We start from the raw sequence: 19,119 nt of genomic DNA on the forward strand, positions 1-19,119 counted from the left end.
ATTGACCTGCAAGGTTTGTTTATACTTTTTTTCATGGAACCTGCATTCATTAAATATTTGACTTTGAGATTCAGATTACATGTCTTCCTTTTTTCCTACCTTTTAATAATTAATAATTGTCATATCACTAATATATTAAGAAAGAAAAACTGTATGGTTTAATTTCATAATTTATTTAAGACCACAAATGCACTTATAATCCATACAAGTACATGTGCATATATTTATTCTACATAGACATAGATCTTGTATTAAAATTTTATTGCTGCACATGTTAAATACACAACCCTTTTATAAATCTATAAAAGGAAAGACATCTTCATGGAAAAATATGTCTGTTGTGCTACAGGTTATATGATGCATGTCAGTACAGTTACTCGAGACACTTAGAACAGTGACACATGCTACTCAGTCAGGAACAGGGTGGACAGGAAGCAGAGAGGAAAGCATTTTTAAAGTCTACAGGAGCAAATGCAGTTGACAGTTAGAAGCGCAATATGAAGCAGCACTGTCATAAAAACAGACAAAGGTTAATATACAACACATGGCTGGGCGGTTTATTATAAAGAGCTTCCTCATAAAATCACTGCCATCACTATTCATGTCATTCTCACATAATTATTTTTTTTTTATTGTTTTTTTCTCATTCTTTAGATTATTTAAGGAGCTATTAGTAGGATTTCAATGGCACCATCATATAAAAAGCAATTCAAAGCAAGCATATTTTAGTTTAGACAAAGAGTAGCTCAAGTCATTTTCACATTCACAGAATCCTTGAAGCCACGTCTGTTTGTTTGTTTGTTTGTTTTTTTGCCAAAAAATCACAAACTAACAGGAAACAAAGAAGGTTAGTCCTTGAGGGCTACAAAGCTACGGACATTTAAGATACTTAAAAAAAAACATCAAGTTATGATTGGAAATATACTCTCTGTAAATACATAATAGCTAAATCTTCCTTTCTTAACTCTATAGGGACTGAACTGGAGGCCTGGGTGCAGTGCATCAGTTGCAATGGAAACCAATGAATTAAACCTTTATGTTAACATGAGAAGGTGAATGTGTTGCTGGACTGTGACCTCTTTGCTTGGACGTGGTATTACTGCATCATAGGTCATTATCAGACTTCTAGGTAAAATCTCTAACAAATTTTTAGACTTGCACAAAACAACTGCACAAATTCCCTCCAACAGTCTTGGCTACAATCTTTTCTACAGTAGTGCAATTTGACAAAATCTCATAAAAACATGTCCATTTCTCAATCAAAATGGAGGTGGAGGTGGGGGGTTTGGGGGGGGAACATATTTTTCTTCGATTTGATCTTCGATCTTACAGACTCATAGGGTCACGGTAATGTGACATTTATATATATATACATTTCTAAAAGCAAAAATTTTATTTTTTTCAATTTCTAATGTGCATTTACTGTTATAAGTATACATCATGGCACTATTTGAAATTAATTAATGGTGATCTATAATAATAATGCATTATATGCAAAAAGGATTAGGGGAAATGTACTTCATTTTCTTGAGAACAATGTCAAAAATGAGTATTTCTAAAATGAAGATTCATTTTTCTTTATGCAAACATATATTCTATTTTTTTAATTTTGATTTAGTGGTAAACCTGGACATTTCTTTTTGACATGGCCCCAATAGGATTTTTGATGTTTTTCTGGACATTCTCACTCTCATGTGGATTCATGTTGAGTAATATCACCTTGTGAGTGATTCAGTGGTCCAGGTGGATGTTTAGTCATATTTAAAAATACATAATTAAGAGAGTCATATACAGACATGCAATTAAGAAACAATGTTTGATTATGTGTTATTGGTGGATTTTTATTCATATTTAAAAATACATAATTAAGATGAATGCAAATCAATGTTTAGTCATATTTAAAAATACATAATTAAGAGAGTCATATACAGACATGCAATTAAGAAATGAACCTGTGCCTTTCATTTTGGAAATGTATGCAGATTTTTTTGCTCATGGCTGTAGAGGGAATGGAAAGAGAAGTCAGTGGAGATCATCTAGACTTCTGCCGTTCTCAAACACGCCCTTGGTGAACTGGCGAAAAACTCGGTCCATGTAGGTGCTCTGCCGTGGCCACAGACCCTCCAGAAAGCCAATATGGCCGCCGTGATAGGTAATGAGCAGGGCCACATTGGGGTTTTGCTTCACCGCCTCCACTGGAAAGGCTGAAGAAGAAAGACCATTTTTAGCTCAGCATGGATGGGATAAAGTCAACAGGCTGGGCCACACTGAAGTTTCTTTTACTTCAGCCCTAAACTTTAATGTCACATTTTCTTAAAAATAAGGAATATATACTTTCTAATGGGCTTTAGTCTCTCACGCAGCCCTAATAAATCTGGCCGACTCACCATGATTGGGGGAAAAGACATCGTCCGCCGCATTGAGGCACAGCATCGGCACCTGCACAGACTTGATCTTGTGAATGGGGCTCGCGTCTCGATAGTAGTCATCATTGGATGGATAACCGAACATGACCGATGTGAAACGTTCATCAAACTCTCGGATTGTTTTAGCCTGTGGAATGGAAGCAATAATACCATTACATTAACATGTGACAAATGTGACACAATATTGTGTAAGTAAGAGTTAATAACTCACCTTCATCACATGGTCTATGTCATATTTTTTTTCAAGAATGGTTCTGTGACTGCAAAAAGAAAAGTGGAAAATGTCACAATGAGGATTAGGATAATCTTCATATAACAAGAATTATTCATAACTGTATTCATAATAATGATATAACTAAAGGAATAGTTCAGCCAAAAATTTAAATTTGTTGAAAATTTTCTTTCACCCAGACCATCCAGGATGTAGATGAGTTCGTTTCTTCAAGGTACCAGATTTGGAGAACTGTAGCATTACATCATTTACTTGCCAATGAATCCTCTGCAGTGAATGGGTGCCGTCAGAATCAGTCTGTGGATTATTGTGATGTTTTAATCAGTTGTCTGGGCTCTCATTCTGACGGCACCCATTCACTGCAGAGGATCCTTTGGTGAGCAAGTGATGGGATAATAGATTTCTCCAAATCTGTTCCCATGAAGAAACAAACTACATCTACATCTATTAAAGCGATACTCCATCCCAAAATGAAAATTACAGTTTCTACATGTATTTAGCTTTGATTTGAAATAAAACAGCGCATCCTTGTGGCACGGATGACACAGAAGAGCATACGCAGCATACGGTGATAATGAGAGACAGAGGAGACAGTTGACAAAGGAATTATTGAATAGTCATTACTTTTGTTTTCTTAACTTTTAGTTCCCGTCGCTTCATATAACCCAGATTACACGTCTGATGGTAGATGGAGTATTCTGACGACGACTTTCATACCTTTTATGGACCTTGACACTGTTATTTATTTGGCAGTCTATGGGACAGTCACAAGCCTCCAGGTTTTTTGTGTTCGAGGACAAACAGAGCTTTTACGGGTTTGGAACAACATGGGGGTAAGTGATTAATGACAAAATTTTCATTTTGGGATGGAGTATCCCTTTAATACAAGATCTATCTACATCTTTGATGGTCTGGGGAAGAGAACATTTTTAGCATATTTTCATTTTTGGGTGAACTATTTCTTTAAGCATATTATTCAAATACTGCAACCCTACATAGTACAGGCAATTTGGAAAATGGATGGACACCTTTTTTCCAGGTATTTTAGATTTGGAAACTTTTTTACCATGTAGTAAATATGGTTCTTCAATTTTATTCTGTGCAGCATACACTGTACCGCATTCTAATTCTTAAAAATTGTATGTGAAACAGTACAAACTATGCAGTGAGAAATGTTACAAAAATCATATTGCAAATTCAATTCATAGTTGTCATCCCTTACAAAAGTTATTTTACACTTTGAATTGAATTTTGTATAAAAATGTGTTAAGCTGCAAATTTGTGGTTGATATTAATTCTGGTTGATCCATAACACTGGAAATGGCAGGTCAAGTTGTGGGAGAGCATACCCAACGTAATGTGCAAATTCGGTAGGTTATTTGGTTAATATATGCATACTGATAATGTGCATACTGTGCACAGTATACTGCATACTACATATATAGTTAGAGTAGCACACTAGTGTTCTATTTCAGACAGCAATTCAGTAGTATCATGGTATATATATCAAACACAACTGTACCATGGTACCGCAATTGCATTTTTTTTTTTTTTTTGCATTGCAAGTTTTTGATAAGCTGATTAAGAGTTAATTAAAGTAGAATAAGCCCCTTATGTGCAAAGTGTTCATTTCATTTCAATAGCCTGTTCTGAAACTGAAGCAAAATACATAAATTCCATTTAATCTTATTTGGCTCATTTGGTAACACTCAAAATGAGTTCAGACCCAAAAAGAGGGGGAGTCGAGGACAATGCGACATCATTACACACAAACACACTAGACTACGGTGAATTAAGCCGGGTTTATCCCCTTCTGACCCCACTGACCGGTCCACGGATGCCTGCAGGCAGCTGGTGAGGTAGGCAGGCCCTCCCAGGTAGTTCGCCAGCATCATCCTGCAGGGTGTCAAGATTAGTTCGCCAGCATCATCCTGCAGGGTGTCAAGATATGAGATGTACTCATAAAGATGCTCAGGACAGTTGATGGACTTTGTTGCATGTCGTCACGAAAGCTTATGCAAGGGTCTGCACCCCTCTCCCATCTCTCAAAGCTGCAAAACTGTTAAAATAATCACCATTCACCCCAGACCATCTTTTCACTTTGCCATCTGGTAAGCGTTTCCGTAGCCTGATGTCAAAAACTGAGAGACTTAGGAGGAGTAGGTTCGCTAAACTCAAAACCAGCATCATCTTCATGTCTCCACTTAATATTCAGGGTGTCAAGATATGAGATTTACTACCTCATGACATACTGAAAGTGATTTGCTGTACAGGACAGTTTTGATGGACATTATTTTCCACTATATATTTAATTTGCATGTCGTCACGAAATTCTTATATTTTTTTTTTTTTTTTTCATTCTTTCATAGCTATATTTATGTATATTTTCAGATAATTGCACTGTTCTCACATTTCACTGCTGGTTATAAGCTCTATATAATTGTGTATGTCAAGTAAAAATCTTGAATCTTGAATCTTGTGAAAGCAAACATTCAAGAGATTTTAAAGCATTCAAGTGCAAGAAGACGTGAAAGAACTTATTTAATTTAGTACTTGCATGCTGTGCGCAACCACAGAATCGAGTTCTCTTTTGTTTATTATTTCTCTTGATACCCGTCTTGATGAGTCTCCTCGAAAACTGTTGGTTATGTAATAAATGAATATAAACAGCTTATAAAGATGCGTTTTTATTATATATATATGCAAGTGACTGCGCCTAATTAACTAGCTGCTGTCTATATCGTTAATGTTAATCCAAGAAAAAAAGAGAGAGAGAAAATGACTCACAGCTCTCAAATAACTTGAATTTTGTAGCTTTAACAAGGATTAATCTATATATCATTTAAACAGTAAAGACCATGCAATGCTTTCACATTCGTTGATTAAATTTCTGTACCTGAACACTGCCAAACCTGAAAAAAAAAAATATTATTTAATCTGCATCTTTGTTCTATTTATTTATCTGTGGTAGCCTATTAGGGCCCACAGGTACAATCTACACCGGGGCCCCGCATACCTCAGCTACGACCCTGCACACACACACACACACACACACACACACACACACACACACACACATACTGTACATAAGCCGTATGAAGCTGACCCTTTTCTTTCTGTAAGACGGAGCGGATTAGAGCTCTGTGCTGCCAACTCAGCTTTTACTTAGAAAGAGTTATAAATTAAGGGTGAAATGATGCTGTGAGGATCTGGGAATTTTCATCTGCATCACATGACGGGAAAAAATGCATGAACTGGGAACACTTTATAATACAAGTCAGGAATGAATATATTATATAATGCTTTTTATGGAAACAGCAATGTATAAGTTGTGTATGGGTTTATTTCCTTTGAGGGATTTAAAAGTATTAGTTGGGAATGAATATATTATATAATGCTTTTTATGAAATACAAGCAGACTTCATATTTCAAACAGTAGTTCAATAGTAGCACTAATCACGGTTTGATTATTTGTACAGCCCTTCTTTTGATTTCAATCCATGTTACACGGTAAATTTCATTTTTGTGATTGGATTCTATGATTTTGTCCATGTTTCTCACTTCGCAGGCCAAATTATAGTTCAATCACGATTTCCACAAAAATATTCAGCACAACTGTTTTCAGCATTGATAATAAATGTTTGATCAACATATCAGCATATTAGAAGGATTTCTGAAGGATCATGTGACACTGAAGACTGGAGTAATGATGCTGAAAATACAGCTTTGATCACAGGAATAAAATAAACTTTTAAATATATTACAATAAAAGATAGTTCATTGCTGTTTTAAATGCAGCCTTGGTGAGCAAAAGAGACCCCAAACTTTTAAATAGTAGAGTATTTCACAAAGACAAATGCATGCTGCCTCTCTATTTAATTAAAGGCACTATAAATTTCAGATCAGGGGGAAAAAACAGTGCTAGAGTGTCCTGGTGTGTGTGATCATAGCAGCTGAATTCCCATTTAAGGGCAGGATAAACCCCTGTATGTGTGTTAAACTCACCCGCCCATAGAAACCCCAGCCGCCATGAGTGGAGCTTTGTCAATGGTCCGCTGGACATGTTCAATGACCACCTCCAGATCCTCTGTGTTCGCTGCACAGTAAGTCCTAGGCGTCTAGAGCACAGGATATATACTCATAAGAGACAGATAAAGAGCTCTTAAACATAAACACTCCAAAGCTCATATCATACTTAATTATCTTACAGTCTCAGTGCATGAACGTGGTTTATATAAAGTCTACAGTATGAACATTATCTCAAAGTGTTATCTTAGTTTGCAACTTTACACTGTACAGTATATGCACTTGCACTAATATACTATAATATAAACTCATAAACCTAATTTTATTTTAAGCTGTGTGAGGTTATTTCAATGGGAAAACATATGCATTTGCATAGGTTTCTATGAACACATTTCAACTTGTTCAAGCACATGAAGTGTTACTGCAGGGATTTTAAGCCTCTCCTGATGGCAAATACATACGGAGAAACATTATCATCTGAATTCCAACAACGTTCATGAGTCAGAGGAAAGGATTTATCGACAGGCTCTTGTATACAAGGCTTGTTCACACAACAAATATTACATAACTTTGATTCGAATGACTCAATCTCCATAAATTAATATAATATTCATGCTGACAGAAGTGTGTGTCACCTGTGCCAAAGTTTAACGTGACAAAATTTGGTTTAAATTCAATAAAAGAGGAGATAAACGATTGTCCTTACCAGTAACTTTTCCCCCGAAACTCCTCTATTATTGAACACTACACATCTGAAAAAAACACAAGAGAGGATATATAGAAATGGTCCATTTGACAGTTTTTGTACTTAGCGCAATTATTGATTCTGATTGGTTCTTAAAGGCAATCCATTTATTTAAATAAAGGTACTTCCAGTTTTGTTGACTGTATTATAGTTTTGAATCACTACACCACACTCTTACTGACAAGTTAAAAAGAATAGAACTTGTCTGTATTTCTAAACAAGATATTTGATTAGTAGTTTAAGGAAGTATGTCACTCATTTGTATGTCGCTTTAGATAAAAGCAACTTATAAAGTGATCAGCTAAATGAACGATTGCAAAAATGTAAATGGTTCTTACAGTTCAGAGACAATTCTTCTTTCCAGCTGAGCATAATTTTGAACTACAGAACAGAACCAAACAGTTTCTGGTTCCCACCGACTTCCATAGTATAAATATACTATTAGAAAATTGTATTCAAAGAGCTATACGTGTCTTTCTTGTTTAATTGCTACCTTATTTGTTTTCAGAAAGTACCTTGTGTTTGCATTTGTTGCCCACGCCTATTCAGGTGAAGTACACATTTTAAGTTTTATTGTTTCTGACTACCTGACAGAGACAGAAATGGTTAATACCATGTTTAAACATATTTTGAGAGCATTGTGGCAGTGTTCTGTCATTTTGTTTTTGTTTAGTAGATTTTTTGTATTCAACAATATATTATTAGATTTGTCTAAATATTAGAGTTAAGTGTGATTTATAATAGCATAAAGAGTGTCATTTAGGTACCACTGATATGCTATTATAGTTTTATGAATATTTTAGAAATATGTTTTTCTGTTTTAAAGGGATAGTTCACCCAAAAAATGAAAATGTTGTCCTCATTTACCCACCACTTACTTCAAAAAAAAATAAAAAAAATAAATAAAAAATAAAAAATCTTCTTATGTTGAACAAAAAAAAAAAAAGGTATTTTGAATAATGTTGGTAACCAAACTGTTGCCAGTAGCCATTCAAACATATCTATTTATTAGTCTTAAGTTTTCATTATTTTAGTGTTTCAAATAAAATAAGTTAAAAATAGGTTATAAAATATAATTTTTTTTTATTATTATTTATTTTATGGTTTTAGTTCTCAATAGCAAACCTGTGGTGTTCTGAGTTTGTACATAAGGATTGTAATAAATGGCAAAATGGTCAACTCTGTAACCTTTCTAAAAGCGTCCTAGAATATAATAATACATATTATTACACAGATCTGTGGAATGCTTGATTTTGATTGGTCAGTCAGGGTATTCAGAGGTCAAATATTGTTGTGCAATGACTGCGAAACTGTATAAGAGACCGCTGTGTCTGGTTTTTTTTTTTTTTTTTTTTTTTTTTTTTTTTTGTTGTTTTTTTCACAACTCTCATATTACTCCACTGTCTCTTTCTTGTCATGAATTAATTTGTTGCTTATTTGTTGTGTAATAAGTGCTGAATCGTATCTGCAATGATTTTGAATGCAGATTATCACTTCATTTAGCTTAAGATGCCACAACATAATTTATAAGCACTTTATCTGACAAAATTATAAAAATGTACTTTAAACTTTGCTTTTTGAGATTAAACAGTAGAAATCCCCACATCCATCAGTCAGCAACAAATGACTCCTTTAAACTTTCAGAGGATAAAATACAAAGCTGCAAAAAAAAAAGTTTACATCTACTAACATATGTCACTGCTTATGTGTTAGTGTACCTTTAGCGGCTGGTGGGCTGTTTTCTGCTGCGGCATGGAAAGTCTTAGCTAAGCTGCAAAGCTGGTCAAAGCTGCAATTCATTAAGCAGAGAACAGGCAAAAGAAAAATGCTGAGTGAGCTGCTATAGCCCCCTCTGCCTCACGCCTCTCGAGGTTTACAAGAATGAGCTCCTGACAGATGCCCAGAAGGAGAGAAAGTGCCCATCTCTGCATCCCTGAAGGCTTTAATACAGAGCTCAGCTGTTTGTTGACTCTCTCTCTCTCTCTCTCTCTCTCTCTCTCTCTCTCTCTCTGTCTCTTCCTCTCTCTCTCTCTTTCTGTCTACATGGACTAGTAGCTTCAGAAGTGGAGTCTGACAAAGATGTTCCAGGGTTATTGTAAGAACGCATACTGCATGGATCTACAACACAGCTACATATGTTCTGGCGCAGTTGTGGCATAAAGCTTACAAAAGCATCCGCTCGAAGCCTTTCTGAAACTTTCAGTACAAAATATGCACAGCTAATGGAACTTATGTTGCTTCTGAAGTGCACTACATGTGCAGGTAGAGTTCAAGTTGAAGATGAAGGAGAACACAATTGTGCATTATTGAAACTGAGAAATTGTAATGGGATGACTCAGGTGCAAAGATGTTAAATATCTGGTATAAGCATAGCACACATCAGTTTATCTATATTAATGAGCTTTAAAGAATTGAGCACCATACACATATCACAAGTATCATAAAAGTAGTCTGTTCAACTTGCTTCTGAAGTCAGTGGGTCATTATGCCAATACACAGCTAAATTCAGTCTTTGTTTTTTTAGGTATGGGAGTGGCAGAGTTTTGACTATTTAGGCTAGTTTTGTTCATGGATCTGGCAACCCTAGATGTGCTATTATTTTTCTCTGTGACTGGAAATTGCTTAATTGTGATGTGTAAATGTGGATTTTTCAGTTCAGTTTTTCAGGAAACATACAAAATTACAGTATGTTTCCATAGTATAACAAACATTCTTTGTCAAGAGAACAAGCATGACCCTTTTCTAAATTAAAGGCTGTGAACCGGGATGCTCACCTGTAGCCCAGATCCCGGCTTTGCTGTACCATATGTAAAATGTAGGATTCGCGGCTTGTGCCTGTCAGTCCCGGGAGCAGCAGCACAGTGGGGCGCGTGGACTGGTCCGGGTGGGACGCACTGTCATCATTGTCAAACCAATCCAGAGAGATCTGGCCTCCATCTGGTGCTGTAATGAGCTCACTGCCGGACACACAGAACAGCTTAATTCAGCTAGAGAAACATTTATACAGAATGTGGAATTGTGTGTTAATACTAGCTTAAGTGATCATGAATAGAACAAAGAAAAACTGTTATAGGAATGTTACTCAACTAACAAAAGTACCATAAAGTAGCATGGTAGTACAACAGTTGCATAGCAATCCGTATCGCACCACAGCAGCCTCTTAAGCCACTAAAAATGTACAATATGAATGAAATTGGATTGGACTGGAAACAAAGTAATGTGCTTTGTTCTTATGTGCAAATGCCTTTCAAAACAGTTTGTGCTTTTATATGCAAGCACGAGCCCCATTAAAAATGAATCACTCCGCAAATGAAACACTAATTCGATCTAATCTGGCAGGTCTAAAAGAAATTGTTCACCAAAATAATAACAGGATATTTTATAAGACAGAAAACAAAAAGAGCACTGGATGAAATAGATATTTATGTACAATTCACTGTAAGAGACAAAAATTAAAATAAATAAAAAAATATGGGCACACTTTTTTTGATGGGGTGGGGGGGTTGGGGCTGTACCATAGTACTGATGCAAGGCTAGAAAATGTTTTCCACAAAAATGAAGCAGCACAACTGTTTCCAACATTGAAAATTATCAGAAATGTTTCTTGAGCTGCAAATCAGCATATTATAATTATTTCTGAAGGATCATGTGACACTGAAGACTGAAAATCAGCTTTTTCATCGCAGAAATAACTTACATTTTAAAATATATGAAAATAGGAGACAATTATTTAAACATTTTAATAATATTTCACAATATTACTGTTTTCAGTGTTTTTATCTAATAAATACTGACCCTGTGAGCATAAAAGACTTTTTCAAAAACATTGTATTTGTATCTAATCATAGTATATGATGTGTAAAAAAATTTACTGTTTAACACTTATTTGACATGCCATTTACTCAAAATTACTTTAAAAAATTAAGTCTTCTAAATCAAGGTCAACTTTTAGATACAGTAGGTTTATATTTACAAAATTGCCTTAATTCACCCAATATTGCTCATGATGCATTTACAGTGGATGGACTCTTCTGTTGTTTTATTTGGCCTCATCATGACTCTGCTGGTAGTGGCCGAATCCTACAGAGACGCTGTGGAGAGAATCTGTGTCAAAGGGCTCTCGTGTTGTCTTACAGCTCTACACTAAAGCCAGCTTTCTCAGCGAGAAGACGACATGCAGAGCTACATGTGTGCGATGTAATTTCAGAGCCATCATGAAATATGCACTCTAGACCAAGTCTGTCTGTAGTCACTGCCGTCAAGAACAGCCTGCACTCGGAATGTGGGAAAGATTTATATAGACATGTAAATCCCACCTTTCAAAATGCCAGACAGAGAGTGAGAGACCAATCTGGCAAGTTTACCAATGACAATCTATCGACTTTCAGAAATATTTCTGCAGAAGAATAAAAATATAGTGCTTACAATTTGGTACAATTTGGCCAAAAATGTTGTGATTATGTATAAAGATAAATTAAAATATAAAAGAAAATAGGAAATATTACTATAGCAAACATATTACAATTAAAACAATTATTTAATGATAATAATAATTATTATTATTATTGTTATTATTATTATTAATTATACTTATAGGAAATAGGAAATATTACTACTGCATAAATACTATTTCGCTTTAAAATAAAACTGTGCATTTAAGAAAAAAAGGCTTCACTTTATTTTGTACTGTATTTTGTAACTGTAAAATTATATTAAATATTTGTCTTCATTATTTATGTTCAATTGAATTTGTGTCACAATCTCCGGTCTTTTTCTCAGTCACATCTGCACTACAGTTCCCAGCATGCTCCTTGATCCACACCTGCACTCGTTCTTGAACCACAACCAACACCATTCACCTCGTTAACTCACCCTACTTAAGCACACAGCTTACCCTAGTTGTCCAGTCTCGTTTAGAGTTAAGACTGTATTCTCCAAAGTTCCTGTCTCCTTCGTTTCTCCAGCATTTCCTCCTGTGTTATCGCGTCTCCCTGTGTTTCACTTATCCTGGATACTTACCTAAAAGAAGATGAGATGCGTGCATTCCTGGTACCTCATCTCCACCTCTATGATCTCTCCAACACCTGAAAAAACAGTGAAGACCAGTTATCTCTCCATCTATTCTCTGAATTGCTATTACCTTAATTTACCTACCTGCATTACTCAGTTTGCTCATCACTGCAATAAAACTGAACTGTTGTTGAATTGTCCATCTGTCTAAGTCTGTGATCTGTAACAGAAGACCAGACCTACACTGATCGCACTTCAAGCATTGCTCCCCATCATGCTGATCTGATATACTCCCTATCACAAAATGGCCATCCCTTGCCAAATATGCAGAGGAATTCTTGGAGCTGGCCTCCTCCATCTATTTGGAGGATGAATTGCTTATAACATCTTCCATGGAGGTTTTTATGAACCATTATACTCAGTGATGCCCTGCGATACAAACAACTGCTCATTGGAGCAATATATCCCTTATGCACTCTTGCTCAGTCGATCTTCCTCCAGAACACCACATCCTTGCCTTCGAGCCCCTGAGTCTGCTCCAGCTTCGGCTCCACCCCCTGAGTCAGCTCCAGCATTGGCTCCAGCCCCGGAGTCTGCTCCAGCATCGGCTCCAGCCCCGGAGTCAGCTTCAGCCCCTGAGTCCACTCCAGCATCAGCTCCAGCCTCTGAGTCCGCTCCAGCTTCGGCTCCAGCCCCTGATTCCACTCCAGCATCAGCTCCAGCCCCTGAGTCCGCTCCAGCTTCGGCTCCAGCCCCTGAGTCCGCTCCAGCTTCGGCTCCAGCCCGTGAGTCCACTCCAGCATCAGCTCCAGCCCCTGAGTCCACTCCAGCATCAGCTCCAGCCCCTGAGTCCACTCCAGCATCAGCTCCAGCCCCTGAGTCCGCTCCAGCTTCGGCTCCAGCCCGTGAGTCCACTCCAGCATCAGCTCCAGCCCCTGAGTCCACTCCAGCATCAGCTCCAGCCCCTGAGTCCGCTCCAGCTTTGGCTCCAGCCCCTGATTCCACTCCAGCATCAGCTCCAGCTCCTGAGTCCACTCCAGCTTCGGCTCCAGCCCCTGAGTAGTCTCACGTTGCCAGACCTTCAAACTTACAGTAGAAGGTCAATGAACTGCTGAAGGTCTAGGACCGCCCAAGAGGCCATATGACTGACAGGCAAAGCAACCAATCATGTTTCATTTTGTGCCGTGTGTTTATGGGCATGGAAACTCTTGGGACGTATTTTAAAGTGTCTATGCTGCGAACTTTACATATTTCAGATACTTTGAAAATCCAACACTTAGTTGATCCTGATAAGCGCTCATTGTCACAGTTGTAAACACAACAGCTTTCTTCTTACATGAGGGTGTTTGGTGACAAGGCATCTTTGTTTCCAGGTGGAACATTAAAAAAAGCGACACACACGTCTCCCAGAAATCCTGTATAATTCAACCAATCAGATGACGACTTCGAAACTCCTGAAGAGTTTGCAATTTTGTGTGCCATATGCATCAGATGTTCAGCCAACAGTGCATGGGTATGATGTCTGAGGCTGAGACTAGCTCCTGAGTCTGCTCCAGCATCAGCTCCAGCTCCTGTGTTGGCTCCAGCATCGGCTCCAGCTGCTGAGCACAGTCCAGCATCGGCTCCAGCCCCAGAGCTCAGCCAAGAGTCCACTCCAGCCCCAGAGCTCATCCCAGAGTCTACAACGATGTCTGTAATGGCTCTTGCAATTATTTGTGTTGGGGCCGCTCTCTCCCAAGAGCTCAGCCAGGAGCTTGCTCTCACCCCAGAGCTAAGCCAGGAGCCCGCCCTCACCCCAGCGCTCAGCCAGGTGGCCCCGCTTGCCCCAGAACTCACCCGAAGCCCACTTTCACCATAGAATTCTCTAACTCCATCTGCGCCATCTGTGCCCCCTGTGTCTCCAGTATTCCCTGATTCTCCAGTACCCCCTTCCTGGTCTCCTTTGCTGCCGGCACCTCCTTGGTCTCCTGTAATGCCAGCACCTCCCTGAGCTACCAGCACCTCCTTGGTTCCCTGAGTTACCGGTGCCACCCTGGAGACACTCTAGTTTGCTGGCACAGCCTTGCTTACCTTCCAGCAGCTGCCACGTGTCCAGGGCACCTACCCTTCCTCCCCGGTGGTCCTCTTCTTGGCACGAGGACACACCTTCTGGGAGGGGAAGTATTGTCAAGATCTATGGTCTTTTCCTTGGTCACATCTGCACTACAGTTCTCATCATGCTCCTTGATTCACACCTGCACTCAGTCAGCCTTGAACCACACCTGACACTATTCACCTCGTTAACTCGCCCTACTTAAGCACACAGCTCAGATACCCCAGTTGTCTGGTTAAGACTGTATTCTCCAGAGTTCCTGTCTCCTTCGTTCACCAGTGTTTCACCTGAGTTCCTGTCTCCAGCATTTCCTCCTGTGTTCCCGAGTCTCCCTGTGTTTCACTTAACCTGGATACTTACCTAAAAGAAGATGAGGTGTGTGCATTCCTGGTACCTCATCTCCACGTCTATGATCTCTCCAGCACCTGCAGAGACAGTAAACACCAGTTACCTCTCCATCTATACTCTGAATTGCTATTACCTTGATTTACTTACCTGCATTACTCCATTTGTTCATAACTGCAATAAAACTGAACTGTTATTGAACTGTTGAAAGTCTGTGATCCGTAAAATTTGTTTTATATTTTAAGTATTTTGTAATGTCAATACTGTTTATTACAAACTTTAAACAAACTGTAATGTATAAAGCACTAAATAAATGTGATATAACTTTGCAAATACATTTATCATTTAGTTTTAATGTTTATCAAAGCCTTACCCAATAGACTTCTATTGCAAGTGCTGTAAAGCAAACACAAATCAAAATACTTTGATTATTTAGTCAAAACAACTATCTGTGACATTCAACAACCTAGATTCCTTTGGTGCCAATATTTTAGACAATATCTCTGAATAGAATGCTCAAATATTGCTGGTATTTGATGTCGCTCTCTCGTTTGGATTTGTACTCCTAGAACATTCGGTTTACAAAACAGAAGCTCCTATTTCACACCTGACTACATGGCAATGAAGCTCGTCGGCAGTGTCAGAGACGGATGGCATCACACACAAGAGCAGTCAGTCCCAGCATGCATCACACCCTTCCGTCCTAATGGGAATGTGCAGCTGCTGGGACGGTCAAACTCAGACGCCCTTGACTTCAAACATTGCATACAAACAGCAGGATCTGTAAGCAGATTTGCTCACTCAGACACATGTGCATCTCTCACGACCGCTGCATATTGAGACGGAGGCAACAGATTAACTATTGATTACAATTCTGCTAAAACCAATGCAGGTGACGAGTCGAAACAGAACGGTGGATGCTACTGTTTTTGCGTGCATGCATCTTCTCTGATCACAGAGCAGAAATGCAGGGGCCGTTTAAGCCTCTAAATTGGTTTTGTAAGAGATACACTGCAGCACTGAATCAGTTTAACCAAATCAATAACTGACAGTTTATACATGCTGATAAACATAAACACGCCACCATTCACCACACAATACACTATTTGACCAACAAACTGAGTTAAAGCAAGTGTTGAGTATTTTTTTTTCTTTGAAAACAATGTTCAAATCTCAGATGCTTTAAAGTTGCGATGTAACAGAAGTAGCAACATATTTTTTTTTCCTGTATTGTGATGGTAAAATTATGATATTTCTTATTATTGAATTAAAACTATTAAACCGAACTGAAAATATTATTATGGTAAAAAAAAAAAAAATCTATGTAAAATACAAAAGATTATAATAATGACTTTATTTTACAGTACAACTGCAACAAGACTAATATTAATTTCTTAATTTTCAACTGAATTTGTTTCATAATTGAATAATTTTACAACATTAATACTACTATTTTCATGTTTATTACTGTAAAGCTGCATTGAATCAATGTATTGATTGGATGTAGGCAGAACTGAATGCAAGTTTGCAGTCAATTGTAAGAAAGGGTAAAATTACAAAGTTAAAAAAAATCCAATATGATCGAAAAAATACAATAAATATATAATAAAATATAAAATAGACTATATATTTTCATTTCATGCATTTTTTTAAAAAAGTACTATAAATTTCTTTATACGTACTGAATGAATTTGTAAAATAGGTTTTCTTTCTAAAAAACAGAATTTCTTTTTTTTTCACTTTGGTTATGGGGTGAAATATGACCCTCTATACTTGCCCACTCTACTTGCATCAGTGTTGATTCCCATAACATGCAATCATCAGAAGAGGAAAGCTGATATAAGCTACACCTTCTCTTTCTTTCTTTGAGAACGGGAGTCCTCTGAACATTAGAGCTACTCTCCTACTGCATCAGACAATCAATGAAATGAATGCTGAAAGGAGCTCTCTGATCATCTACCAAGGGCACTTTCATATGTTAAAGAAGGCAAAACAAGTCTTCAAGTGGAGAAACGGTGGCAACTTCAGCATAAATGCGAAACCTGCTTTGATTCTGAATTATCTTACAGCCTAAGGAGACCCAGCTTCCGGCAAAATTAACTTCAGAAGGACAACGTCTGCTATTGTTGCTTAACCTTCCTTGCTCCTGAGGACTGTTAAAGAACCCCAATGGCAAATATTGTATGTCTACTTATAATTAATATAGTAGCTACATTCAGAGTAAATGCTCATTTCCTGCCTAAACTAACCTGCCACTGTAAACTCTAACAGCCACTTCCTCTGACATTAAGACTTTGAAATGGTTTGATTTTGAAAGATGCCAGAATACCAATAATTGTGCATTTCATCGAAAGTATTTATGGGCTTTGAAGAGTTAAACAGCCATCCTGCCACAATCACAGCACTAAGCACATTCTGACTGTGAGGGAAATGCGCTCACTTTCTGTAGTTGACCCAGGGTTTCGCCGTCACGAAGGGTCTGAGCAGCGTTTGCACCCGGCTCTCCCAGCACCAGAACGTTGGGTAGTATGTCTCTGAGACCACGGGGCATTTGTCCCTCAGGAACTGATGAAACTTCTTTCCTCCAGCTATCAGTATGGGTTTCTGCAAAACAAAGAGCAAAGGGATTGGTGATTATCTCAGAAAGCAAAACTGAAACAGTTCAAAACATTTGAAGAATAGAAATGTATTTATTATATATTTATTTAAAGAATACTGATACTTAATAATTGAAACTACTTTTTAGTAAACGTATGATAACAATCATTATCATAATCATAATATACAAAACACATTTATTAATTCTATTACAATTCTATATGATAAAATAAATATAATATTATGACAATAATAATAAATATAATATAATAATAGCAATCATAATATATAATACATAATTATAATAATTATAATAATTATCATAATAAAATAATATTAATAAATAATACAAATTATGTAATACATTTTATATCATATTATAAATATACTGTATTGTTTAAAGATAAAATATATTATTAGAATAATAACAATCATAATATATATATAATTATAATAATTATGATTAATAAATAATAAAATCAATAAAATTAAAAACAAATCATTTTATATCATATTAAATAATATATTGTATTGTTTCATTATAATATAAATAGAATGAAATTGGGACATACAATTGCAAAATATTTTTTGATCAAACTTCAAGAAAAGAAACTTTTAACCCTAAAGAAACCGAGTGACTTGATAGAATAGCCTATGAATATGTTTTAATAGTAGTTTTAATAGTTTGCTAAATAAATTATAATTATATAGTTTTATATTTCTGTGTGCACCATTCAGATATATTTGATTTATATATATATATATATATTTATATATATATATATATATATATATATATATATACACAGAAAGTTTTGTCTAGAGACAATCGCCTACATTCTATCTAGGTGAACAATTTAATTTTTGTCCTTTTAAACGTTTATAGTCTATCAATCTTAAAAATTCAATCAGTGTTTTGTTCTGTGGTGAAAATTAGAACACTAGTGAAATATAATAGAATATGCAGAGTCACTACCTTAAAATATATTTCCCTGTCTTAGCTGTAAAAATTGGGAAATATGCTTTTAGGGCACTGTTTTTATCTGTGTATATGTTTCAACATGCCGGCAAGAGAGCAAACATGAATTATTTGACAGATGAAAGCTTTAATAGCTACATATTCCAAGGCGCATTATGACATTATTATCCGCTATGCACTCGCGTAAGCTTACATCATGCGGACTGACTGAAAATAATTATACTGACATGCATTATGACATCATTTGCCGGCAGTTCTCTGCAAATATGACCCAATCGCGTGCACGAGCATCCGAATCGCTCCATTCATTTGGACATGAATGTGAACGCAGATTTACAGTCCCCTTACCTTGGCCACAGAGATCAGGTAGTAGCAGACATAAGCGGCGCTGAATCCGAGCACTACTGACAGACCAACCCCAGAGCCGAAGAGCCCGACTTTAACTTGGTTTTTGAAGTAATGTGAAAGGTCACTTGTAAATAAATTAAAATTAAGCTCCGGTGAGATCATTTCCTTATAAAGCCCACGGTTCCGGCTGCTGAGAGAGTCGGGCTGCTGCTGATGAAAGGATGCGCGTCCAAATGCAAAGGTGAACGGAGCAGGAGTTTAAAGATGGGGAGATGGGTGGCGCTCTGCGAGGAAAGTCAGTGCTACCCGGAGAAATGC

At 37.1% G+C, this 19,119-nt stretch overlaps 1 protein-coding gene across 1 annotated transcript; it reads right to left on the reverse strand.

The window, feature by feature from the left end:
- Nucleotides 1–1,949: 1,949 nt before the first annotated feature.
- On the reverse strand, nucleotides 1,950–19,119 carry LOC109051544 (phospholipase ABHD3-like). Its single transcript, XM_042769742.1, has 9 exons — nucleotides 18,802–19,119; nucleotides 17,317–17,480; nucleotides 10,204–10,386; nucleotides 7,391–7,436; nucleotides 6,664–6,776; nucleotides 4,486–4,554; nucleotides 2,638–2,686; nucleotides 2,388–2,553; nucleotides 1,950–2,204 (listed from the first exon to the last, which is right to left on the reverse strand). The coding sequence occupies exons 1-9, from the start codon at nucleotides 18,961–18,963 to the stop codon at nucleotides 2,023–2,025; spliced, it is 1,134 nt and encodes a 377-aa protein (XP_042625676.1). The 5' UTR covers nucleotides 18,964–19,119; the 3' UTR covers nucleotides 1,950–2,022.

This window comes from Cyprinus carpio, chromosome A2 (genome assembly GCF_018340385.1).
Source record: "Cyprinus carpio isolate SPL01 chromosome A2, ASM1834038v1, whole genome shotgun sequence".
Lineage (NCBI taxonomy): Eukaryota > Metazoa > Chordata > Actinopteri > Cypriniformes > Cyprinidae > Cyprinus > Cyprinus carpio.